At 55.6% G+C, this 25364-nt stretch overlaps 2 protein-coding genes and 2 long non-coding RNA genes across 13 annotated transcripts; 2 read left to right on the forward strand and 2 right to left on the reverse strand.

Moving 5' to 3' along the window:
• Positions 1–378: 378 nt before the first annotated feature.
• Positions 379–5687, reverse strand: SLC25A39 (solute carrier family 25 member 39). 9 transcript variants are annotated; one of them, XM_073798450.1, is made up of 13 exons: positions 4590–4722; positions 4209–4311; positions 3625–3724; positions 3432–3491; positions 3275–3334; positions 2891–3024; positions 2485–2552; positions 2217–2341; positions 1864–2037; positions 1429–1538; positions 1133–1214; positions 975–1055; positions 379–887 (listed from the first exon to the last, which is right to left on the reverse strand). In XM_073798450.1, the coding sequence occupies exons 3-13, from the start codon at positions 3707–3709 to the stop codon at positions 772–774; spliced, it is 1095 nt and encodes a 364-aa protein (XP_073654551.1). In that variant the 5' UTR covers positions 3710–3724; positions 4209–4311; positions 4590–4722; the 3' UTR covers positions 379–771. The 9 variants fall into 9 exon arrangements, with proteins under 9 accessions (XP_073654551.1, XP_073654552.1, XP_033702711.1 ...); XM_073798451.1 differs by lacking the exons at positions 4209–4311; positions 4590–4722 and adding an exon at positions 5574–5687; XM_033846820.2 differs by lacking the exon at positions 4209–4311 and having other exon boundaries at positions 2891–3000; positions 3275–3319; positions 4590–4729.
• Positions 5651–16375, forward strand: LOC141277425 (uncharacterized). The gene is made up of 3 exons (XR_012328838.1): positions 5651–5781; positions 14830–14947; positions 15996–16375. It is a non-coding gene; the product is annotated as an uncharacterized lncRNA (long non-coding RNA).
• On the reverse strand, positions 9584–15933 carry LOC117309409 (uncharacterized). Its single transcript, XR_004523683.2, has 2 exons — positions 14633–15933; positions 9584–9848 (listed from the first exon to the last, which is right to left on the reverse strand). It is a non-coding gene; the product is annotated as an uncharacterized lncRNA (long non-coding RNA).
• A 2110-nt stretch (positions 16376–18485) lies between the features above and the next one.
• GRN (granulin precursor) lies at positions 18486–25255 on the forward strand. 2 transcript variants are annotated; one of them, XM_033846895.2, is made up of 13 exons: positions 18487–18633; positions 21227–21371; positions 21496–21621; positions 21739–21823; positions 22281–22393; positions 22490–22625; positions 22748–22842; positions 23084–23207; positions 23464–23561; positions 23653–23898; positions 24137–24370; positions 24471–24701; positions 24791–25255. In XM_033846895.2, the coding sequence occupies exons 2-13, from the start codon at positions 21234–21236 to the stop codon at positions 24926–24928; spliced, it is 1764 nt and encodes a 587-aa protein (XP_033702786.1). In that variant the 5' UTR covers positions 18487–18633; positions 21227–21233; the 3' UTR covers positions 24929–25255. The 2 variants fall into 2 exon arrangements, with proteins under 2 accessions (XP_073654547.1, XP_033702786.1); XM_073798446.1 differs by lacking the exon at positions 24137–24370 and having other exon boundaries at positions 18486–18633.
• The last annotated feature ends 109 nt before the right edge of the window (positions 25256–25364 follow it).

Raw genomic sequence — 25364 nt, forward strand, 5'->3', positions numbered from 1 at the left:
AGGCAAAGAAGATGCTGGACATCCTGGGTGGCAGGATGGAGAAAGCAAGGCCTGGCAGGGCCCCGTTTCCCTTCCATCATCCTGAGCAATACAGCTTCGGCCTAGAGATCCAGACCCTTCCATTAGGCCAAAGCCTGGCAGTGAAGCCACCCTCCCTCCTGGGTTGTCGCTTAAGTGTACCCTTGGGGAGAGGTCTCACCACCCCCTCAACTCAGGGTCCTTATCCCCACCTGCTCTCACTACACTGTGGGAGGGGTCCTCTATGTGGGTGCCACCTGGGCAGCCAAAGTCAACGTCAAGGTCCCTTCCAGCCCTCTTCTGTGCAAATCACTCACCAAATCCTGCTTCCCACCCGCCCCAGAGACCCCCACAATCAGAGGCAGTGGAAAGAAGTTTATCATCTTTAGACTCAAGGAGTTAACAAGGGTGGTGCAAACTATGCCGGGCGCAAGGCTTCGCGGCTCGGGGGGCAGAGGCCCAGCTGCAGCAAAGCCACAGGGAAAAGAGGGGGGAGAAGTTAGCAAATTTGGTCTTGAACTTGAGGGGAGGGCGTGATGATTCCTGGGGCTGGGGAATGGGGAGCAGCAGGAAGAAAGAGAGGAGGGGTCGGCGTGGGCCCAGAGGGGCAGCCGCCTACCCCTGGGGCTCAGAGGGGGGAGGAAAGAGAAAGGAGGCCCCTCCCCGCAGTGCTGAGGAAAAGGCACTTGGCTCAGTCTCCTCCCGCCCCACTCCCACCACGGAAGAGGTCGGGTCCTTGTCCCCTCGTTCCTTTCAAGGGCCCAGAAACTGTTCCTGGTTGAGCCTCTGGAAGAAGCTTTTACCGAACTCATAAGTGCTGATCATGATGGCACACGACGGGGCGGCCTTGATGATCCTCGGGAGGAAGCCTGCGGTGGGAGGGGGAGGCTGGGGTCAGAGGTCGGGCCCCCAGGAGCCCCACCTCCACCAGGGAGTGGACACACACAGCCGCTCACCTGCAAAGAGGCCCCTGGTGCCCGACTCGGCCCGGATTCTCCGCAGCAGTAGCCAAGTGGAGTCCGCGTGTGGGGGTGTCACTGCAAACCAAGGCGAGGCCCTATAAGACCCCGCTGGGGCCCCGCCTGCCCTGCCCCGCACAGCCAGGGCCCCTCACCTCTCACAGCCTCCACCGCTCCTAGCGCGACCTGGCGCTGAGTCTTCACCACATCGAAGGGTAGAGTCAGGATGGCCGCCACCTGGTGGGGTGGGGAGAGGGCTGGTCTCCATTCCCAGGACCCCCATCCCCTGCACGCGGCTAGGGTCTGCCAGCCCCAGCTAGAGCTTCAGAAGGGCAGGGGGAGCGCACTCCTTGACAGGCAAGCAAGGACTCTTTTCCGGAGCATCTGCAACGGCCCTCAGGTCACCCCAAGGACACCTCTACTGGCCACGCTCCCAGCCTGGTCAACTCACTGTCCCTGAGATGCCGCCAGCCACAAAGCTGATGCCCACAGAGGTCTGGTCCTTCGGCCTGAGCCCACGCAGCCAGCTCTTCACCAACTCATAGTTGAACCAGTACAGAGCTTGGGGGCACAGGGGTTCACTCGTTAGAGATGGGAAGGGCAGTGGGACAGGCCACGATCCTCCCACCTTTCACAGACTTATATCACGACCACTCCCTCCCAGCTACGAAGCCTGCCTGCCACGTGCCAGTTCCCGTAACAGGCCCTGCAAGAAGTATCTTGTGAACACCTTGCTGAATATCCCGCCCGCTGGGACCACTTCACAGATGAGGCGTTCCCGGCTCCGAGAGTTTACGTGACTTCAAGGTCAGTAGTAGCAAAGCTGGGACTTGGCTGTAGACTTCCTGGGCTCCCTTACCCCAATCCCTGCACTCCTGGGGCCTACCTGAGAAGGGCACATCCCGAAGGGCAGTGGGACCCCAGCCCAGCCACAGTGAGCGCCAGCCGCCTTGAGCCACAGCTGCTCGGACGCAGGTGCCCAGCTCCCGGTATGACAGATGCTGAGCCTGCAGCTTTGTCCGCACCAGCTCCAGGGGACTGATCACAGTCACAGTGCCCACTGCGGGGACCAGTGAGGAGGGGTCAGTTTACAGGTCCCAGGGGCAGCCTGCCCAGCGTCTGGGGGCCTTGAACGTCCCCCCCCACCCCTAGGCTGGCAGAGGTTGGAGCTGGGAGTCCAGACTGGGCTCCGGCACAGGTGGGGTCAAAGGAAGGTGGAAAGCCCAGGGCTGTGCTCACAGCGGGCCAGTGCGCCAGCCACCATGGGTGCGTAGAGATCAGAGGTCAGGGCTCGACCACACAGGAAGGCCTTGAGTTGGTCGTAGGCGGTGAAGTAGACGGCAGTGGCCGGCACAGTCATCACCCTAGGGGTGTGAACAGGTTAGCCAAGACTCCCCAAAGTTCCCAAACCTCCCAAGCTTCCCCTGCCCCACCCAGCCAGCCAACAGGGGAGTAAGGGGTCAGTGGGGTATCAGGGGAAAGCAATACACAGAACTGGGGTACTCACAGGGTGGCTGGGAGGCCGCTCCACAGGGTCCTCGTGCCCTCATGTCTCACAATCTTCACAAAGGCATCCTGGCCAAGCAGACACCAGCCCAGGAGGAGGGAGGATGAACATGAACAAGGCTTGTGGTGGGGCTGGCCCAGGCTGGGCCCTAGCCTGATGCCCTCGCTCCTACCCAGTAGCCCCTCAGGCCTCTACACGTGGAATTCCCTATTTGGCTCCAAACAGACTCCTATTCACCCTTCAAAATCTTGTGATGGCCCCACCTCCTCAGGAAAACCCTTCCCAAACTGAACTGGCCACCCCTATGTGCTTTGCGCTACCCGTTCTTTCCTGGGTCTGCTGCCTGACCAATCTGAATCCCTCAGGAATGCCAACAGACCCAGCTAAGGGTACAGCTGCTCCTCACCACGGTGCCAGTGAAGCGACTGGGGTCCTGAAACCAGATGGCACAGCGGGCACCATTTGGGCACAGGTACAGAGGCTCTAGGACACCATTGCAGTACAGGAGGCATTTCCCTGTGGATTGGAGAGAGGAGGGCACTGGGGAAGGGGAGGCGCATTAGCATGACAGAGCCCTGGAACCTCACAGGGAGGTGGTGAGCTCCCATCCCTGGAGGGCCAGCAGAGCCTGGGGTCCCTGGGTGGACGTTCTTGTGTAGGACAGAGAGCTAGCTAATATGATCTAGAAACGCGTACTAGTCCGTGGCTGTGAGGCCCCCGTGTGCCCCGGGGAGACTGGGACATCCCTCCCCAGGACACTTACAGGTCCCCCGTGGCGTGGGGCACTCACATTTGGCGTAGGAGAGGCTCCAGAGTCTGGAGGAAGACATCAGCTCTAAAACACAAGGCACTACCTCAAGTCACAAATGTTCCCCACCTGCTCCAGGGACCTCATCTCTGGGGACCCCTGACACCACTCCCTATTGGCTTCAGGGTCAGACACTCACCACTGGCCACCGAGGGGCGCTGAGACTGCAAGCGTACCTTCACCACGTCCAGGGGGGTCACTGGGGGAGGAGGGCAGGTCTGAAAGCTCCTTTCAGGACCCTGCCCCGAACCCCTCTTCCAGAGCCAAGTCATTTCTAATCTCTGGTCTGCCCCAGTCCCAAGCTGCCCCCACCCCACCATCCCAGGTCTTACTGAAGAGAGAGGTGACCACGGCCCCAGCGCCGGATGCCACCATTTGTTGGAGGGGACTAATGCCCCCAGGGTCCTGGTCAGCCATTTTGTAGCTCCAGTTCTGAAAAACAAACCTCAGTCAATTGGACCACAAAACCGGAGTCAGGGGGAGGGAGAGAAAGGAGGCAGAGGCTCTTGGGGACACTAGCTGGACCCTCACCCCACTCACTCACTATGAGTTTCGCATAACCACTTTCTATAGCAGTTATTGTCAACTCCACCTTGCCAAAGGGGAAAGAGGCTCAGAGATGAGGTGACCTGCCCAAGGTCACCGTGGGAGCAGTTAGGAGGGAATCTGGGAGAGTCATCCGTCAGTTAATGGACGGTAATGACCCACCGCCATTCCTCACCCTCACCACACGGGCTTACTGTGCACCTCTTCAGTGCAGGTACCCGGGTTGGCCTGGGGGACCCAAAGATCAAAACGCCTGAGCCGCCCCCCTACGCCCCCCACTCCAGCACCCAGCCCCAAGGCGGGCGCATGCGAGCCTCGAGTCACCGGACGTGGAGAGGTAGAGCCCGGCAGGGAGGGAAAGGTAACAAACCTGAGGGCGGCGAAGGGTCCGTCCACTCTCTGGGACTGCAGGCGGGGGTTCCCGGCCCTCCCCCGCGCCCGTCCTCCCGAGGCCGGAGGGCCAAGCCCCAAGCCTGGATGGGAAGGATAATCTCTCTGCTCCCTCTCCCTCAAAATCTCTTTCTCAGGGGAGCCGGTCGAAAGTGCGGGAAGCAGGCATGGGGAGACAAGATCGCTCTTCGCCCCTCGGCGACACTCTCTGTCCTGGCCCCGCGCGCAAAGGGCGCCCGGTGGGGCCGACCAGGTCGGCCCGCGACTCCCGGCCCCCATCCAGGCCCGGCTCAGGCTCCCAGGACCCCCAGAGACCCGACTCCCGCCTCCGCCCCCTCAGCCCAGGTCCAGCCCCGCCCACCTGGCTCTAGGCCGGTGCTTGCGCGGCGCGGCGCCCGGCGCCGGGCGGGCCCATAGCGGCTCCGCGGCCGGGACCGGCTCCACTCCCGCTCGCTAGGCACCCAGGCCGACTCGGAAACTGGACGAGCCCGTCCCGCCCCTGGACGGCGCCGCGAGGCCCCGCCCCCCCCCACGGGCCGACCAGCCGACTGCCCGGAGTGAGGCCGGCCCGCCCACTCGCGGCCTCCTCTGGGTCCCGCGCTAACGCGGCCCCGCGCCGCGGGTGCCCCGCCGGGCCCGCGCGCCAAGGTCGCGGGTCTCCACGCCGCGCTTGACCTGGCGGCAGCACCGTACTTGACAGCGTATTGTCGCCAACACCACCCCACCAGCATCCCGGCCGAGCGCTGCTCCCGCAAACTTTCTAGACGAACGTGGGTAAAGCACTCTCCCCATTTCCCTCATTTGTTTGGTGGCGGAGGTTTGAATCAGTTCTTCCAAGGCCATGGGGGGCGATGAAATAGTGCTGGCAAACATTAACCCATCGGGCTCGTTGCTGATGTTTTACAACTTTACGGCGACCGTATCAAACAGGGTCGTCCGTATTTAACAATCCATCGAGACTGCAACTGCAAAACCACTTGACAAAACTGAGGGGTACCCTGCGGGTGTGGGTAGTGAAGTTGACGAGTAAGTAACCCGGGCCAGGCAGGCTGGACAGAGAGGAAAGGCTGGCCCGGGAGCCGGGAGACGCGGGTTCAACCGGGTTTAACTTGGGCTTCGTCCCACCTCCCTGTGACCCCGGGCAAGTTACAACACCGCTCTGGGTCTCGGATTCCTCCTTCGCACAGGAATAGGATTGAGTCGGGGAGAAGGAGACCGACATTTCTGTGTTGGTTTCTCTCACGAAACCTATTTCTTCTACGTCTCAGAACTTCTAGTAGATCATTATTAACCCCGTTTTACAGAAGACGAAACGGAGGCTTAAAGTTAAGAACTGGACAAGTACCTCCCCCGCACCACATTGCCTCCCCGAGTGACAGGTGGGCGTTAATACTGGACGTCTCTGATCCCGCTTCTCAGGAGCCGCATTTCTGTCCCGGACCAGCCCCGCACCCGAGACCCCATCAGCTGCTTCGCTTTTAAAACTTTCGTGCGGCGAAGAGTGTCCTAAGAGAAAAAGGAACACCGGCTGCAAGCCTGCGCCTTTAAGAAGGGTAGGCTGTGACTTTGACGTCACCAGCTCTTCCGCCCCTTACCCCGAGAATGGTCGCGTCCGGGCCTGGAGTCGCCCGCCAGCCGGTGCACGCCGGGTTAGCACGTGGGTTCCAAGGGGCCAACCGTGTGCTTTCCCTGAGAAAAGACTTTGCGGCTCTCCACCGCTAGGAAGCCCGAAATGGGGGGCGGGGAGTGACCCGTGAAGTGCTGCTGATCAAAAGGGCCCTGAGAGAAGGCGCCCTTTACATGCCCTTCCCATACCAACTGAATTCTGAAACGACACAAAATAATTTTATAAACTGAGGGCGAGAACCCAGCCCCTATTAGGGTCCTTTACTCCCTCAAAGTTATGACTTACACAGTTTCACAGCCATCAGCCAAGAGATAACTCCCCCCCATTTTACAGAGGAGGAAACTGAGGTACTTGTGTGTAATGACTCCTGGTGTGGAGTAGAATCCAGACTTCTCCTACGCACTCTCCCATTTTTCACATGAGAAAATGGGGACCCCAGAGGTCAAGTTGCACCAAGATCACACAAATGAAAGAGCTAGAATTCAAACCCCGTCCTACCTGAGTCCAGAGGATCTCCCATCCCATCCCATTCTCAACCAGGGCTCTCTGCTCCCTGCAAATGTTTACTCAGGCCTCAGGCCCCAAAGAACTCTAAGATACAGCGCGGTGGGGCTGCACCACTTACCTGCCTCCAGATCAGAGCACTGGGAGGGCAGGACCTGGTTCCAATCTGGGCTGCCTGCTGCAGCAGCTGTGGGACCTCTAGCAAGTATCTAGAGTCCTTTAAGCCTTCGTTTCACCCATTTATAAATGAGCTGATGGGGATCAAAATACCCCTGCCTCATGGGAATTTGAGGATGTAATGAGTTAATAGCTCTAAAGTGCTTAGAGCCCTGTCTGGCACTTGGCAAGCAGCTGGTGGCCACTACTATTATTACTGATTGCCCCCCGCCCCACTCCAGGACCTGTGGCACAGAAAGTTCTGGAAAGGGTCTTTAGAGCAACCAGGATTCTGGTCCCACCTCTGCCTCTAAATGCAGGCACAGATAATGATAACTCCTTACACACCTTCTTCCCCAGAGCAAAGTAGCACAGCCAGGAATCAAACATGGTGACCTCTGAGCCTCAGTTTCCTTCACAGTAGAATGAGGGGCCTGCACTCCATTTCTGGTTTTCTTCTTGCAATAGGATGCCTTTGAGATCTGTCACTACACCTCAGTTTCCTCAGCTGAAAATAAGGATGAGTTACCCATCCTGCTAATTTACAGACTCTTAGCTAAAGTCATGTCTGTGAAAAGCTGAGTCGACAAACAGTTCTGTAGTCCCACCCAGAGCTGAGTAGATCTCACTCCCTGCCATCCCCTACATGTAAATGCTTGGAGGCTGAGAAAACCTTGGTATAACCAAATGCCAGCTTGCTGGCAACCGTCTGGGCGGAAGGGAGAAGTTATCCACCACTGGAGCTGGTGGAGGTGTCGTCCAAGGACGATCATAGCGACTGCAGGGTGGATCCAGAGCCTTGAGATGCCCATGAACCTGTGGGGCTCCGGCTAGACTGGCCTGACCTGAGAAGCAAGCCTAGAGGCCTGAGGAGGAGGCGGCCACTGTCCCGGCTGTGTCAGCCGCGGTTCACGCTGACCACACACCCCGTGGTCCTACTAGAGGCAGCATGTGGCTCCGTGTGGCCATCACCGGCCTCCTTGTCAGATGGAAAAACAGAAACTCCTTTCAGCTGTAAAAGGGGAGAAAACAGTACCAGCCCCAGGGATTATCTCAGGGACTGATGGACAAGTCCTTGCCTGGCAAGTGAGGTAAACAGAAGATAGTTTATTGTAAGGCTGAATTCTTCCAGGGCGAGCCCCAGCTTGCACCCGCAGGGCCTAGGAAGACATTTATGCGGCTGAAGTAGGGCTCAGGTTCCTCCCGTGGACGCTACCAGCACCTCTGAGTTCAGGGCTTGAACCGTTCCCCCCTAGAGGTGCCTTCCTGTAGGCAAGGCCCCAGGCTGCAGGACCACTGAACCGGAGAAGAGAAATCCAAACTCTAGGCCTCACGTTAAATGCCAAGTCAGATCTTTGATTGGGCCCTGGGGGCAGGGAGGGGTGGGGAAGTTATAGAGGACTTTATTGTGACAACTGGAGAAAACTGAATAAAGCCTGTATAGTTGATATTACTTTATCAACGTTAAATTTCTTGAGTGTGGTAACCATACAGTGGTTTTGTAGAATGTCCTTGGTCTTAGGAAATGCACACTGAGTGTTTAGTGGCATATGTCTGCAACTGTCTCAAATGGTTCAGCAAAAATAAAAAGATAAAGCCAATGTAGCAAAATGTGAACAACTGTAGATCAAAGTGAAGGGTACATGGGCTCATTGTACCATTCTTGCAATTTTTCTGAAGTTTTAAAAGGTTTAAAAATAAAAAGTTAGTGGAGAAGGGGATTTCTCCCTCTGAAATACATATATATTATGTATAGAATCAGAAAGCAACAAAGCTGGGGATTCCCTGGTGGTCCAGTGGTTAGGAATCGGGGCTTTCACTTCGGTGGCCTGGATTCAATCCCTGGTCGGGGAACTAAGATTCCGCAAGCCATGCACGAGAAAACAAAACAAAAACAAAAAACACAACAAAGCTATCTTTTTTTTTTTTAAGTATTTATTTATTTAGGCTGCACGCGGGCGGTCTTAGTTGCAGCAGGCACGCCTGCATGTGGGACCTAGTTCCCCAACCAAGGATAGAACCTGGGCTCCCTGCATTGGGAGCAGGAAGTCTTACCCACTGGACCACCAGGGAGGTCCCTGTATTTTTTTTTTTTTTGAAGGTTAAAAAAAGAAATAAATGTAATAGCTAGAATCAGCCCACCCAGGGAAAGGCCTCTCTTGTCTCCCCCCAGCCCCTCCCTGGCTCGAGAAGATGAGCTGGGAAGTTTCTGGACACCCAAGTCTTCATTGGGAGCACCCTGGGTGTGGTCTGAGGAGGTGGGCTCCAGAGGTGAAGGGTCCTGGCTAAGACTGCAGAGCTGCCTTCCCCCCAACCCCCCACCGGATGCCTGGAACTCTCTACTCTGCTGGGGAGTGTGGATTAATCTACCCCCGAGGAAGGCAGTTTTGGGCCATAGCCATCAAAATTCCAAACGCCCAACCCTGTGACTCAGCCGGGCCACTTGTAAGCGTTCCTCCCTGATTGGCTTGCTCATGTGCGAAATGACCCGCCCTTACCGTAGCCCTGTTTGTAACAGCAGAGTGCCATGCAAAGGGACTGCCTGACAATATCCCCATATAACAAATACCACCTTGAAAGGGATGCTGACTTCCACTTCCGAGTGTAAAACAACCTCAAAGATAAGTGTTAAATTAAACAGCGGGGCGGGAGTTGTTCTCGATCTGAGCTCTACCGCCCCCTAGGGGAAATTTGGGGAATTTATGAGGCCATTTGTGATTGTCACAGGATCAGAGCCCCTGGCATTTGACAAAGGTCAGGGCAGGGATGCTCAATGTCCTATAAAGTGTAGGACAGTCTGACATTAACAGGGATTTATCCCCGTACACCTCGCGGCTTTCCTCTGTCTTTCTGGACAACCACATACAGTCGTCCCTCGGTATTCATGGCGGGTCGGTTCCAGGAGCCCCTGCAGATACCAAAATCCGGGGATGCTCAAGTCCCTTACATAAAATGGCCTAGTACGGGGAATACAGTGGGCCTCTCTGTATCCGCGGGTTCCACATCTGCAGATTCGAGAAATCTGTTCATAATTATCCGACCTCGAAGCCAGCTCTATTTCACCCATATCTTTTTAAATGGTTTTATATTGATAATCTATAGAATTTCCCAGGAATAAAACTACCATGCAGTCTTCAGGAAGATGTGGCTTTGTCTCCGTTAGAACTTTACCAAGGATCATTCACCATTCAGAACATCTCATCCTGTTGGCCACCTGGCTGGTGTGTGCTGAGTTACTAAGAAAATACTCCAGCGCTGAGCCTCCATTTCCGGTTCTCCATCGCCAGTGATTCATGGGCATCTGCAAGCTTCTGTTCTCTCGTGGAGTCAAGCCTGAGCTTTCACACACAGAAATACATATTATTTCATTCTAAATTACTTTCTTTTATTTTTCCTCTCTATTACAGTTTGAATTTAATACAGATTTTTAAAAACGTGCATAGGAAATTACACTCTCTGTGAATTTCACTTCGGAAAATTTATTGAAGGAGAGTTACGAACTATATTACCAAAAGAAGACTTTGGATCTGATTCTGTTGAGAACCTCATGAGCTCACCAAGCACCAGGGGTCCCATGTAGTGTCACTGCCTTCTGGGGCTGCAGGTTCTGCTTCTCAGTGTGCCTGAGGCTGCCTGGAGCATGTCAGCCTCCAGAAAAGCGTGGCCGTGCCAGGGCTGAGCCCGTGTCTCAGTGACCCAAACTGAGGAGGAGCCATCCCAGCTGGGCCTGGAACAAAGCCCTGACCTGTGTTCGTCTCCCTCTCTCTCTTTTTGATTTACTGTTTCCCTCTCTTTTTCTCTTTTTAAAAATGTTTGAGTGGGCTTCCCTGGTGGCACAGTGGTTGAGAGTCCGCCTGCTGATGCAGGGGACACGGGTTCGTGCCCCGGTCCAGGAAGATCCCACATGCCGCGGAGCGGCTGGACCTGTGAGCCATGGCCGCTGAGCCTGCGCGTCCAGAGGCTGTGCTCCGCAGCGGGAGAGGCCACAACAGTGAGGGGCCCCCGTAACCCAAAAAAAAAAAAAAAAAAAAAAAAAAGTTTGAGTATTGTATGCCAAATACCGTTGTAGGTACTGGGATATAGCAGGGAACAAGCCACACTGGGTCCCTGCTCACACTCTTTAGTGCAGGAGACACACACAAACAAGTAAATAAACAAGACAATTGCAGACAGGAAGGACATCTGTGAAGGCACTAAAACAGGTCACATGATGGAGAGGGCCTAAGACGGCCTAGAATAAGGGGGATGTGGGGGGGGGGGGTCAGGAAACATTGATGGAGATTAACCCATAGTGAAGGCCAAGGAGGGCCGAGCAGGCTGGGATGAAGGAAAGTGCTCAGATGAGAGCTGGGCACTCACACTGAAAGAAAATCTGGCATTGAAAAGAACAACTATGATGGTTACGAACACAGGCTCTGGACCAGACCTGTATTCAATTTCTGGCTTCACACCTTTCCAACTACACAACCCCAGGAAAGTTGCTTAACCTCTGAGTCTTCCTTCTTTCATTGTAAGATGGGGATGATAACTGTACCTACCTCGCAAGCCTGTGTTAAAGATTAAAGGAGAGCTTAGTACAGAACCTGGCGCAATGTGAGTCTCAATAAACATTAGCCAGACCTACTTTTTAAAACCATGGAAATCAAGTATACCAGCAACCATCCTAACGTAAGAAATTGAATTAAAGTCCCCTGATGTGCATTTGAGTACAGATTTCTCTGCTGACTTGTTGGGGGAATTTGTCTCTTTTCTGGGCCTTGTTCTCATCATTTTTGATGTCCGGGACTGCTGAGAGGTTTAAGATGACAGATGAGGCGTGTGAAGGAGGTTTGTGACCCGGAAAGCGTGCCCCGGGTTGAGGGGGGGAAGTTCCCTCCTCCTGTCCCGCCCTACATGTAGCTGCTTTCTCTCTCTGTTTCTCCTTGGGCTCCTGGAGATGACTCTGACCCGACCTCTCTGAATTTTCTGGAGAAGGCCGTTTCCTCACCTAAGCCCTGGCCCAGTGCTTCAGAGACAAATCATCAGATTAACAAGAGGAACCTCTTTGAGGTCCTAAAAAGAATTCCTCCCATTTTATGTGCCACTTTACAAGATCTCTTTACATCCATCATCCCATTTGAACCTCTCATGACTGTGTAAGAGGGCATGTGGGGGTTATCGTGGACCCATTTTACAGATGAGGAAACCACCTCAGAGGAGTTAAGTGACCTGTCCAAGTGATTTGAAGCGGGTGTCTCCTGACCTCTAGGGGGCCTGCCTGGAGAGGGGACAGGAGAGCTCAGGTGGGCTGGAAGGGCTGGGAGGGAGGACAAGTTGAGCTGGCGTCAGAATCCAGTGGAGCCTCGCGATGTGGGCAAAAGCCCTGAGGTCTGATCAGCTTGGACTCAGATACTGACACCACTGCTTAGTAGCCGGATGGCCCTGGACAAGACCCTTAGCGTCTCATACATCTGCGAGGTGGAGCTAACACTCTGCAGTGTTGTTAGAAGGACTCAGTGATGTGGAACAGAGGAGGCCGGCAAAACATGGTCCTGATTCTTCTCCTTTCCACTCCCCGCCCTGCCCCCAAGTTCATTAACATTCCAGCCCTAACAGTCAACGAGACAACAGTGCCCACAGCCCAAGTTGTCCTTCCATTTCCGTGACCCAACCTGGTCACTTGCTGCCCTTGACAACGGCTAGGCTCCAACTCCTGGAGTCCACAGGCAACGCAGCAACCACTGAGGGGGCACAGCTGCCCCCAGGGCATTCTCAAGTTCAGAAAAAGGCACAGGATAGGGAAAGTTTCTCCCTGTACCCACAGGGAGGTATGACACTGGCCAGACCACCATCGGGGCCCAGCCCCTCCCACGCCTTCCAGGGGACGGACGGGGTGTCCTTAGATGTGGTGCAGGGCCAGCACCCTGAAGGACCTTCAGAAGGGTTTGGAGGATCTGAGCCCCTGTCTTGGGTTTGGCTGGATGTTTTCTTTTCCATTTGAGTGGCGTCAAATTTTACATCATTGATTTTGTAAATTTTAATAGGAAAATGAATTTTAGTCCTGAATAAATGTAGTTTAGTTGTCAAAATTCTCTCGATCGTAGGAGTAGTGGAGATGGAGGTGACAGCTTATGAGGATCGACTATGAGCCTGGTACTCCTTTTTTTCTTGGCCGTGTGTGGCGTGTGGAATCTTAGCTCCCCAACCAGGGATCGAACCCTTGCCCCCTGCATTGGAAGTGTGGAGTCTTAACTACTGGACCGCCAGGGAAGTCCCCTGAGCCTGGTACTTTACATACATGTGCAAGCACATTCCATCCTCCTGAAACCCTGGCAGGTAATTATAATACAGTTACTCTATTTCACAGATGAGGGCATTTAGGTCAAAAAAATAAGGCAAAGTCACCCAGCTGGGAAGAGGCCGAGCTGGAATTTGAGATCAACAGGCCAAGACAAGGTCCCACTGCCCAGATACCAGCCCACTGCCCAGGTTTCCAGGAAAGAGCTGGCTCCTGTCCTCCAGCGCCTGCCACCTGCCTGTCCCAGAGGCCCATTGGGCTTTCTGGAGACTCGCTGGGGTCAGTCCTTGCCTCTACCAGGAAGTTCTTCTCTGGATCACCCCACTGCTCTTAGAACGTAAGAAACGGAAAGTTTGATCTGGGAATGTGCCTTCCTCTCCCACAGAAGGCAGATGCTGACTCCACGTCTGGATGGGAGGAGAATTCAACCCAGCTCACCCTACCCTGTGTCTCCCTGCCCCAACCCCACCCCTGAGGGGTTGAGTCTTCCTCTGGCCCCTCTGCCCTGGTCTGGCTGAGGGGTCCTGATGTTTTCGGTCTGATGGGGTGCCCTTCTCAGGAGTCTGAATTGGACCAGGTGCAAATAGACCCTCCTGGACAGGGTTCTGGACTCTGGGCCAGAAGGATGCCATGGGGTGCAGCCACGTGGGGGGTCCAGGTGGATTTCTGGGAAGAGAGATACATGGGCCATGGCTCGAGAGGAGAGGGTGAGGTGGGCTGAGGGGTGGGTGGGCAGTCTCCCAGGCTAAGGTATGTGTGAGGGGGAGCTGGGGAGGGCCCAAGGGGAGGAATCACCACAACCAACGGTGGCAGCTTCGTTAATTGAGCACATACTTGGCTTAGGCCCTGAGCTGAGGGCTCTGCGGGAATCATCTCATTCCTGAGGGAAGCGCCTTCTTGTCGTGTCCTCAACGTAAAGACCAGGACGCTGAGGCAGAGAGGTGTCAAGTCACACAGCTTGTAAGAGGGAAGGGGACCGGAGAGGAGTTTCCTCGCTGGGCGCTCGGTTCCCCGTTGCATAGAAAGGGGGTTCAGTGAGATGAGGGGCTCTCAGACCTGCACATCAGGATCCCTGAAGCTCCCTCCATTACAGGGCAAAGCCAAGTAATCCACTTCCCCTACCTGCCTTCCCCCTTCTCCCCTCTCTTCCCTCCCGCTGAACCCCTGCCCTGCATCCTGCACCCCACAGTTGGATTTAAAGATACCATCCAGCATCAGTCTACCTGCAGCCGGGGCCAGGTGGAGTCACCACAGCTCAGTGTAGACTCTGAATCTCCCAGCGGACAGACAGCAGGGCAGTGTTCACCCACTGCCCAGATGAACACACTGAGGCCAAAGGCGAATTAAGAATTCACATACAAGCACACAAGGGAAAGTCACAGAAGAAACCGTTAAAGGGTTTGGAAGTGGAAGCCTGGTGCAGAAAAAGAGAGAGGATAAGAGTGCTGCTTTGTGTTGGGACTTCCCTGGCGGTCCAGTGGTTAGGACTCCGAGCTTCCACTGCAGGGGGCACAGATTCCATCCCTGGTCAGGGAACTAAGATCCCGCATGCCATGCAGCACAGCCAAAAATAGTAATTGATTAGAAAACAACAAGGGAAGTGGCCTGCCCACTGGCACTGGGCAAGTTCACGGCCTATGCTAGGCCAGGAATCCAGGTCTGGTGCCTCTGTTGCCAAATATCCCGCCACAGCCTCTGGCCTGGGTACTGGCCTACTCCTGCCTCCCCTCCCCCACACCTACCCAGGCAGGCTGGAGGGCCAAGCAGCGCCCCACAGACACCAGTCAGGTGCCCGATGAGGAGGGCAGACGCCTGAGCAACTGGGGCAACAATTACTCACCCTAAGGTGACTCAGGCAGGATGGGGAAGGAAGGAGTAGGTGTGTTCGAGGCAGGGGCTGTTTCTGTGCCCTCACTCCAACCTTAGTGTTCAGGGCTGCCAGATTTAGGAAATAAAAATATAAGATGCCCTGTTAAATTTGAGTTTCAGATACACGAGGAATAATTTTTTTTTTTTCTTTTTGGCCACACTGCACAGCTTGAGGAGATGATCTCAGTTCCCCAACCAGGGATTGAACCCGGGCCTTGGCAGTGAGAGTCCGGATCCTAACCACTAGGTCACCAGGGAACTCCCAGGGATTAATTTTTAATTGAAGGTATGTGTCAAATATTGCATGGGACATAATTATGCTTTAAAAATGTGTCTTTATTTGAAATTCAAATTTAACTGGGCATCTGATGTTTTATCGGGCAATTCAAGATCTTGGGGGGAAAGGCCCCTGGCCCTGGGGCAGCTGTGACTCTTCTGTGAGAGCAGAACTGGAAGTCTGAATGAAGAAAACCCTGAAGGGGTGATGGGAAGAACTGGGGAGAGGCTGAAAGAAGCAGAAAGAGGGAGAGAGAGGGAAGCTGTCCAACCCTGACCTTGAGGAACCTCTTAGCCAGTCACATCCGGGGTTCTCTTCATGTCAGGCCTCTCAGTGGAATCTCCTATCACTGTGGTGCCTCAATCCAGGGTAGTGCTGGCATCCGAGGTGGGACCACAGCAGGAATTGTCACAGACCAGGAAGAACATATTTCTAACTTCTTAAGCAAGTGTGGGCTGCAGGAAGGCAGAAGCCACAAAGGAAAAGATCGATTGCTAGATTTCAGATGACATAACAACACAACTTCTGACCACAAAAGATACCATTAACAAAGATAAAAGACAGATGACAGATTGGGAGGAAATATCTGCAACATATATAATATCCAGACTATATAAAGAGCTCCCACAGTTCAACAAGAAAAAGAAACACGGGAGAAAAATGAACAAGGGATAATGTGATGGTTAGTTTTTTTTATTATTGAACTATAGTTGATGTACTATATCAACTATACAATATCATGTAAGTTACAGGTGTACAATGTAGTTTTTATAAGTTATACTTCACTTACAGTTATTATAAAATATTGGCTATACTTCCTGTGTTGTACAATATATTCTTGTAGCTTATTTTATATATAATAGTCTGTACCTCTTAATCCCCTATATTGCCCCTCCCCCATTCCTCTCTCCACTCATAACCACTAGTTTGTTCTCTATATCTGTGAGTTTGTTGTGTGATGATTAGTTTTATGTGTCAACTTGGCAGGTGTTTTTGGATGAGATTAACATCTAAATCACTGAATTCTGGCTAAAGCAAATTGCCCTCCATAATGCAGGTGGGCCTCATCTAATCAGTTGAAGGCCTGAATTGAACAAAAAGATTGGCCTCTCCAGGCAAGAGGAAATTCTCTAGCAACTGTCTTTGGACTTTCATCTGCACCATCGGCTCTCCTGAATCTCCAGCCTGCAGGCTCACACTGCAGATTTTGGACTTACTAGCTTCCATAGTCATGTGAGCCAATCCTTTTTAATAAATCTTTTTCTATATACACATCAACTGGTTCTGTTTCTTTGGAGAACTCTGACTAATACGGATAAGAACAGGCATTTCACAGAAGAAATACATATGCAGAATAAACATACACAAAAATGCTCAGCTTCCCTTGAGATCAAGGAAATGCAGATAAAACAACCATGAAATATCTTCCCTCATTAGAATGGCAAAAATTTTTTGAACTGGCATATCCAATGTTAGTGAGTATATGGGAAATAAGTTCCCCCAATATTGAGCCTGGGAGTGTAAAATGGAAAAATGTTAAGGCAATTTGGTATTAATATTTCAGCATACCTTTTACCCAGCAATGTTACTTTCAGGAATTTAACTCCCATATGTGCACTCAGAGACATGTTCAGAAATATTCGTTGCCTAATTATTTGTAACTGCAAAGACTAGAAACACATAAAAGTCCATTAAATGAGACTGGTTAAGGGAATTCCACCCTGGTGGTCCAGTGGTTAGGACTCTGAGCTTCCATTGCAGGGGGCACGGGTTTGATCGCTGGTAGGGAAACTAAGATCCCACAAGCTGCACAGCGTGGCCAAAAAAAAAAAAAAAAGAGACTGGTTAAGTAAATATGTAACACCTATAGTGTGGAATACTTGGCAACTGTCAAAAAGAAACTGATAAATAAATCAAGACAGCCCATATTCATGAATGGGAAGACAATATTGTTAAGAAGGTAATACACCCTAAACATAGATTCAGAGCATTCTCTATCAAACCCTCAGCTGTCTTTGCAGAAACTGATCCTAAAATTTACATAGAAATTCAGGGGACCTAGAATAGCCAAAACAATCCTGAAAAAGAAATTAGAGGACTCCCACTTCCCCTATTTCAAAACTTGCTAAAAAGCTATAGTAATTAAGACAGTGTGATACTGGCTTTAAGAATGGACACATCTATCAGTGAAATAGAATTGAGAGCCCAGAGTCCAGTCCTCACATTTACAGTCAGTTGATTCTATCAAAATCTTCTCTACCCAGACTCCCGCCACCCCTGAGTTTGGCTATTTGTCCCCAACCCCAGCCTCACCCCCAGCTCAAGCTCTTTGCTTAACCTGCAGTGCTCCCCAGCCACTCGGCACAACCAAACGCGGCCCTTCCTCCAAGACCTGGCACCAGGCTTCCTCTGGGCCTCTCATCTCTCCTGGTGCATCTCCCATCACCCATCTCTGTCGGGGAAAGGCCCCTTGGCACTGAGCAGTCTAGCTCCTGCTGCTGGTGAATCTGTTCCGTGCGGTATATTTTCTCTCCTCACCGGCATGTCAATTCCTGAAAGGTAGGGCCAACCGAAACTAGGAAGCCACTTGCGCTATGCACGCACAGCCAGCCCAGCCTGGTGCCACACACCCAGCAGCTCCTCAAGTCCACTCCATTGAACCTGGCACTCAATCCCTGCCCAAGGCTGCCTTTCCCATCTGGTTTCCTAATGCTCTTCCCATTACCCCCTATCTAGCCACTTCTCTAACCCCTCCCCACTTGCCAGTTTAAATCCTCCCAGCCTCAGCTCAAAAAAGTGCCCCCACGGGGCTTCCCTGGTGGCGCAGTGGTTGAGAGTCCGCCTGCTGATGCAAGGGACACGGGTTCGTGGCCCGGTCCGGGAAGATCCCACATGCCGCGGAGCGGCTGGGCCCGTGAGCCAAGGTCGCTGAGCCTGCGCGTCCGGAGCCTGTGCTCCGCAACGGGAGAAGCCACAACAGTGAGAGGCCCGCGTACCACCAAAAAAAAAAAAAAAAAAAAAGGCCCCCAAGGTGGAATTAAACCTCTTTTTCCCTGCCTAGAGCCAACCTACTACGTCTTCCCTACACACACCTAGAGCACCTGGCTCCCGATTCTCCAACCCCACCCCACCCCCTGCTGTGAGCCCCTTGAGGAAGGGGCTTGAGGGCTGTTTATCCTTGCCCTCACTACTCCTTCACTCCCCTTTGGGGCCCGGCTGCCCAGCATTAAATCTGAGTTTGTTGACTAGAATAGAAACAGGATGCACAGCTGTTCCAAATCCAAGAGACATCCTGTAAATGCTCTTGTACGCACCCTCTAAGGGACAGCTCTTGGCTCTCAATGTCCCCTGACAGGAGCTGGCCCATCTCGGGATGGGGCTGCAGGAGGCGGCGAGGCGGGAATCAGCAGGCAGGCTTAGCCGGCGACGGCATCACATGATTGCCTAATCACATGATCCCTAGAAATGGGGGGTTGGGGAGAGAGAGGAAGGGAGGGAGGAGAGTGAATTGAGTAGGAAAAGCAGCACAGCCTCCCAGGTTGGCCCCGCCTTTACGTCGACGAGGAGCCAATGGGAGTGAGACAGCCCGGACACCTGGCCAATGGAAACAGAGGTGGGTGGGCCAACGCGCCGAGGGGGCCAAGTTGGTGAGCTGCCCGGTAGCTGCTCCCCAGGGATCGCCGACCCCGACGCAGGTAAGGAGGGTGGCTGCGTAGACCTCTCGCTTGCTCCTTCCCAGGGGCCCAGCCAGGAGGAGGTGGGGGCTTCAGGCTCCTCTGTAGTTTCATCAGGGAGACAAGAAAAGACTCCCTTAGAGCAACTCCGATGCACTGGAAGGGGTTTTATGGGTGGTGGGAATAAGCAGTAACTGCAGTGACCCCCATTAGAAGGGGCTTTCTCCCTCTCCAGCACCCCTGGGGCCTGCAGCCCCTTCCCCCAGAGCAGAGACTACTCCGTTCTGGAGCCGACTCCGCCCCCGTCGGCAGGTGGTGGTGCTGGTGGGTAGTCCCCGCGGCGGCCGGGAGCCGGCGAGGCGCCCGCCCATGGTCCCCGAGCTCGGGGGACTGGGAACGGGGCTTGAGACGCTGGCCTCCTCAAAGACAGTAGGGACTTGGGAGTGGTGACTGAACCCCTGGGTTGTGTCTGGCTCTCTCTCACTTCCTCTCGCGGGGGTGGGGGTGGGACGAGCTAACTTCCGCCTCCCCCTGCCACTTTTTCCTGCTCTCGCTGCTGGGTTGGCTCACCTTTTGGGAATCTCTCTCTCCTGACACTCGGAGTTGGGGGCTGCCCCCTAGTGGAAGATGACGGAGCTGGGGGCTTGAAGAGGTTCCTGTCCCTCTCTGCGGTGGCAGTGTAGGGTGGGGAGGAGAGAGGCCACCACTTGGAACCCTGCTGAGAGGACTGGGGTCCCCTCCTCCCCCATCCCTGGTCCTGAGTGTGTTTGGGCGCGTGCATGCACGTATATTCGGTAGAAGCATACACTCTACTCCTGAACCTCAGGATACACAGGAAGGAGAATATATGTAAATGAATCATTAGGGCGCTGAGTAGTCTGAGATGTGTGCAGACAGGCACTCCTACAGCGGCCAGCTGTAGATGCCTTGCAGGGTGGGGGGCTGTGGGCATCGGTGTAGAGGGTGAAAGGGGCCGCAGTCCAGGACCAGTCTTCTTCAGCCTTACCTGGCCAGGAGATGGCCTCCTGGGGATGGTCATTGAGCTGGAGAGGGGGCACTGAGGAAAACCAGGTGAGGGAGAGAGGATGTGAGTGACTGGGTGTGTGCGATTCCCTGCCATACAAAGTGTGCAGTGTCCACACACAGACTAATGGGGAACTGAGGCCCAAAGACAGGGAGCAACTTTTGGGGCTCTCATAGTCAACGGTGGCAGTTCTAGGACTAGGAGCCATGTGCAGAATCCAGGCAGCCCCGTACTCTGTGTTTCTGTCCTGGCCTGGTCCACCTGTCCAGGAAGCGCTTCTACCCCTCTTCTCAGCTTGGACCCCAGGCCTCTCTCCTCCTGGGGTTTGGGGTCCCATTCCCAGGCACTACCCATGGTCCACTTGTGAAACGAACCCAGGTCCAGTATAGTCTGGAGCCATCAAAGCCTGTCATCTCTATGTCTTGATATATGACAGGGGGGAGTTACTTCACATCTCTAGCCTCAGTTTCCTCCTTTGAAAAGTAAAGGTAATAATTTCTACTTTGGACAGTTGTTGCAAAGAAGAAAGAAAATAATGTAGAGTGTTGTCACTGGCTCCTAAGAGGCTCAACAAACATGACTGTTTTGGCCCCTCTAGGCAGCGTAACATCTCTTGGGCCCACCCCATTGAGCTAGCAGGGCTGGCTGAGCTTGGGGGAAGAGTTGTTTAAGAAGTGAAAGGCTGCTCCCTTCCAGAGACCGAGGCTTACTTCCCGCTGATGATGCAGATCGGCAGCCCGGTGGGCACACGTGGTCTCCCCACATGCAGCTGGGTTTCGGCCCCAGGGCAGGGAGAGGTGGGGGGAAGGGAGGGGGGTATGTTTGGGGATTCTGAAAGGGCCTGGTGGTATTGGGGGGCCCTTAGAACACAGGTGTCCCAAAGGTTGACTCAGCCTGTGTATCCCCTTCCTTGGGTGGGGAGGCGACAGTCAGTGGGCAGGTGGTGGCTGGCCTCTGGGGAAGGCAGCCCAGACTCCACCGGCACCGTACTTCCTTTTTCACAACTTTCTCAACCCCGTGGTTGCCAGTGTCATCAAGTGTCCTCCCCTCCCCTTCCCCCGCCAACAGGCCTTAGCAGGGTGCAGGTGTGAGCACAGCATCAGGCATCTAGGGGGGCTGGCTCAGGAAGTGGAACCCTGGCTTTTCTTCAAGGGGAGACTCCCTCCTTGCACCCCATCCCTGTCCTCTCATGGCTACTGATGCCTTCCCCACCCCTCGGAGGTGGTCCACATCCCCACAGATCAGACCCACAAAACCCACAAATCTTCTTGACTCTCACATACCCACGTCTCTACACACTCAGCCACAGAGACTGAGGTGTTAGGCCACATGTGGGGACACAGATTCACACACGTGCTCATGCCAGCATTCATGCTCATGGGTGTACACGCGCCGGTGTACATGTGACACCCACACAGGACACACGTAGGAAACTGAATCTCAGGCCCCGCATCCTTCTTCCTGTCTGGACAGGGTGTGGCTGGGGAGGCTCAGCTAGGCCTGGGCCTGGGGCAGGGGGAGTGACTGGGCCCAGAATCGAGGGTGGCCTGGGCTTCAGCTGGTTGCCAAACGCCTCTAGGGGTTTTGCAGGTGGACCATGTGGACTCTGGTGAGCTGGGTGGCCTTAGTGACAGGGCTGGTGGCTGGAACACAGTGCCCAGACGGTCAGCTCTGCCCTGTGGCCTGCTGCCTGGACCTGAGAGGAGCTACCTACAGCTGCTGCAATCCCGTTCCGGTGAGTGCCCTTCGGCCCAGGCAAGAGCTAGCAGCCTGGGATTTCCTAAAGGTTCATCTTGGATTGGCCAGAGGAGGGGGCCGGGCTCGGGTCCTTCTGTTTACCCCTTTCTCTCGCTTCCCAGGACAAGTGGCCCACGGCGCTGAGCCGGCATCTGGGCACACCGTGCCGGACCGACGCCCATTGCTCGCCCGGCTACTCCTGCATCCTCACTGTCTCGGGGACCTCCAGCTGCTGCCCGTTCCCAGAGGTGAGGGTGCCATCAGGTCGATGGAGGGCTTGGGTCTGTGTTTATACTTTTCCTGCACCCTCTTCCCACCCTCAGGGAAATGGGCCTAGCCAACGAAGGCACCTCTGTGTCCCACAGGCCGTGTCATGCGGGGATGGCCACCACTGCTGCCCCCAGGGCTTCCACTGCAGTGCTGACGGGCGGTCCTGCTTCCAAAGATCAGGTGAGCCAGATGGGCAGCACATAGAGCCTGGAGCACCCAGGCGTGCAGCCAGCTGGGTGACCTTGATTCCTGCCCTCGTGTCCTCATTCACGTGACATCTGTACTAAGCAGCCCCCCTGCTCTGGAGAGAGGAGCAGCGCGGGGGCGAGGAGGGGTCAGGAGAGAATGTAAGACTCCAGACCCACGGCCAAGCATTCTGTGGGTGGGGACAGGCCAAGCTGGCCTGGTTTAAGGCCTACCCAGTCAGTGGATGCTTCTGCCCTGTGCCATATTGCTGGGGCAAGGACTGGCTTGGGGGACAGTGGGTTAGGAAAGCCTGGGGGAGCCCTGAGCCCTAGTGCCAGCCCCCGAATCCTCCTGTAGCTGGGCCTGCAGGCTCTGGTGCCAGCAGCTCCTCGAGTGGTGGGAGGAATGACCTTCACTGACGGGGTGGAATCCTGGGTCATCCCATCCACAGATACCAAGCCCTTGGGTGCCGTCCAGTGCCCCGACAGACAGTTCGAATGCCCCAACTCCTCCACATGCTGCAGTATGCCTGATGGCTCGTGGGGGTGCTGCCCCATGCCCCAGGTACAAGTTTGGGAAGATGGGGGGAGGGAGGAGGGCAGTGGGGGCAGAGGAAGGGCTGGAGGGAGCAAAGACATAGTCAGGGCCATCTCTTCTCAGGCTTCTTGCTGTGAAGACAAGGTGCACTGCTGCCCTCACGGCACCTCCTGTGACCTGGCTCGTGGCCTCTGCCTCACGGCCGCAGGCACCCACCCCCTGGCAAAGAAGATCCCTGCCCAGAAGACTAAAAGGCCAGGTAAGGAGGTGGGAGAGTGTCGGGGTGTGAGCTGGGAGCGAGGAGAGGCCTCATCTAACTCCTAGCTGGGGAGACCTTCCCCTCCACCCTGGCTGCCCCCTCACCTCTCTCTCTCCTTCCAGTGGTCTTGTGCCCGGATGCACAGTCCCAGTGCCCTGATGGTTCTACCTGCTGCAAGCTGCCCAGTGGAAAGTATGGCTGCTGCCCGATGCCCAGTGTGAGTGAGGGGCTGTAGCCAGTTGGGCTGTGCGTCCACAGCCATCTGGCCTGGACACCTACCTACCAGGCAGGGACTCCAAGGGGTGGGGCTGGCTGGCTGGTGGCTGGCTGTGAGCCTGGCTGCTCAGGACTCATGCCACCCCCTAGTGGGGGATTGGGGCAGTGCCAGCTGTCGGTCTGGCTGCTCCCTGAGCTCTCGGGAGACTGGAAATCCCAAAGACGACTTCGCCCTCACCCAGGCCGTCTGCTGCTCCGACCACCTGCACTGCTGCCCCCAGGACACTGTGTGTGACCTGATCCAGAGTAAGTGCCTCTCCAAGGAGAACGCTACGGACCTCCTCATCAAGCTGCCCGCACACACAGGTACCGGGGGAGGCGGCAGACGCCGCCATTCCACCTGCACCATGAGGAGTGAGCAGAAATGGCCGCACGGAGGGGCCAGGGCAGGGACAGCCCCCTTTCGTCCACATTGGGCCTCGCCTTAGGATCACTGCCGGGGTGGTCTGAGCGGTACCCTCCATCCTTCACATCCGGTTCTAGCTGTGGAACTGACAAAGGGAGGGCACCCCCGAGGGTTCCCAGCGCCACTGCTGACCCATCCTCCTTGCCTGCCTCACAGTCCAGGAGGTGAAGTGTGACATGGAGGTGAGCTGCCCCGACGACTACACCTGCTGCCGCCTGCTGTCCGGGGCCTGGGGCTGCTGCCCTTTTGCCCAGGTACCGAGGAGCGGTGAGTGGCCTGGGCTGAGCAGAGGGTGGCAGCCAGCTAGGCCCCCCAGGCCCACCGTCCCCTCTCCCTCCACCCTAGGCTGTGTGCTGTGAGGACCACGTGCACTGCTGCCCGGCCGGGTTTAGGTGTGACACAGAGAAGGGTACCTGTGAACAGGGGGCCCGCCGGGTGCCCTGGATGAGGAAGGCCCCAGCCCACGTCAGCCTGCTGGACTCCCGAGCCGTGGAGAATGATGTCCCCTGTGATATCGTCACCAGCTGTCCCTCCTCCAATACCTGTTGTCGACTCACGTCTGGGGAGTGGGGCTGCTGTCCTGCCCCAGAGGTGCATGGAAAGGGGGAGAGTGTTGGGGGGAGGGACGGTGTCTTGGCCTGAGCACATGGCCAGGCTCCTGTTGCCTTGCTCTCCTGCCCTCTGCCTGGCCCACGGGTGGCACCAGCTCAGTCAGAGTCATTCCCAGCTGGAGGAGCTGTGAGCAGGAGAGGCAGAGTGGAGGCAGCGGGGGCTCAGCGCTCCACCCCGTAGTAGCTTCCTAGACCACCCTTTTCTGCCACCTCCCCAGGCTGTCTGCTGCTCAGACCACCAGCACTGCTGCCCCCAGGGCTACACGTGTTTGGCTGGGGGGCACTGTAAGAGGGGGAACAAGGTGGTGACCGGACTGGCCAAGTTGCCTGCCCGCCGGGCTTCCCTGTCCCACTCCAGAGACATGGGCTGTGACCAGCACACCAGCTGCCCCGTGGGGCAGACCTGCTGCCCGAGCCTGAGCGGGGGCTGGGCCTGCTGCCAGTTGCCACACGTGAGTGCCCACCTGCCTGCTTCCGGACAGGACAGGGGAGTCCAGTCCCAGGTGGGGGGAAGTTAGGTGGTCGAGAGTGTAATGCCCCTTTGTCCCCCAGGCCGTGTGCTGTGAGGACCGCCAGCACTGCTGCCCGGCTGGGTACACCTGCAACGTGAAGGCCCGATCCTGCGAGAAGGAGGTGGACTCTGCCCGCCCTGCTGCCCACCTGGACCACGGCCGGCACGTGGGTGTGGGGAACGTGGACTGTGGGGAGGGGCACTTCTGCCACGATAACCAAACCTGCTGCCGAGACAGCCGAGGGGGCTGGGCCTGCTGTCCCTACCGCCAGGTCAGTGCCACCCCCCGCCCTGGGGCCGGGTGTGGGCCTGGGCCGGGTCCTGCCACGTGCAACTCTTGCCCCCCACTCCCACCATCCAGGGCACGTGTTGTGCGGACAGGCGTCACTGCTGTCCCTCTGGCTTCCGCTGTGGGGCCAAGGGCACCAAGTGTTTGCTCCGGGAAGCCCTCCGCTGGGACGCTCCTCAGAGGAACCCGGCCCCGAGGCAGCTGCTGTGAGGAGGGACTGAGGACTGAAGACACTCCGCGGCCTTTGGGACCCTGCTCAGAGGGTGCCCACTGCTCAGGCCTCGCCAGCACCTCTCCGCCGCCACAGTCTCCCAGACCCCCATTTCTGAGTACCCCTGTCACCCTGGGAGGCGGGGCCTCAGTCTAAGGCCCTCCCTATCCCAACGAGGGCTGTGGCAAAAGCCACGTTTCCAGCTGCCATCCCCTCCCCCCTTTCCGTGGACCCTGTGGCCAGGTGCTGTTCCCTATCCACAGGTGTGCATGTGTGTGTGTGTGTGTGTGTGTGCGCGTGCGCTGCAGTAAAGTTTGTACACTTTCTTAACAGTGTCTGATTTGGCCACCCTGCCTGCCCTCCCCAGGGGGCCCTGGAGCCAGGGCCCCCATCCAGTGTCCACATTTCCCCCACCTCACAGAAAGACACACAGAA

The sequence above is a fragment of the Tursiops truncatus genome, chromosome 20, assembly GCF_011762595.2.
Source record: "Tursiops truncatus isolate mTurTru1 chromosome 20, mTurTru1.mat.Y, whole genome shotgun sequence".
NCBI lineage: Eukaryota > Metazoa > Chordata > Mammalia > Artiodactyla > Delphinidae > Tursiops > Tursiops truncatus.

Bases quoted from the DNA above. Each gene is read 5' to 3' on its own strand.
- SLC25A39 (XM_073798451.1), bottom strand. From the start codon at position 3,709: ATGGCTGACCAGGACCCTGGGGGCATTAGTCCCCTCCAACAAATGGTG. The intron at 3,335-3,431 runs GTGAGTGTCTGA...GACTTGAGGTAG, and splicing joins GCGCCCCTCGGTGGCCAGTG to TGCCTTGTGTTTTAGAGCTG. The intron at 1,539-1,863 runs GTAGGCCCCAGG...TGTGCCCCCAAG, and splicing joins TCGGGATGTGCCCTTCTCAG to CTCTGTACTGGTTCAACTAT.
- GRN (XM_033846895.2), top strand. From the start codon at position 21,234: ATGTGGACTCTGGTGAGCTGGGTGGCCTTAGTGACAGGGCTGGTGGCT. The intron at 23,208-23,463 runs GTACCGGGGGAG...CCTGCCTCACAG, and splicing joins CAAGCTGCCCGCACACACAG to TCCAGGAGGTGAAGTGTGAC. The intron at 23,899-24,136 runs GTGCATGGAAAG...CCACCTCCCCAG, and splicing joins GCTGCTGTCCTGCCCCAGAG to GCTGTCTGCTGCTCAGACCA.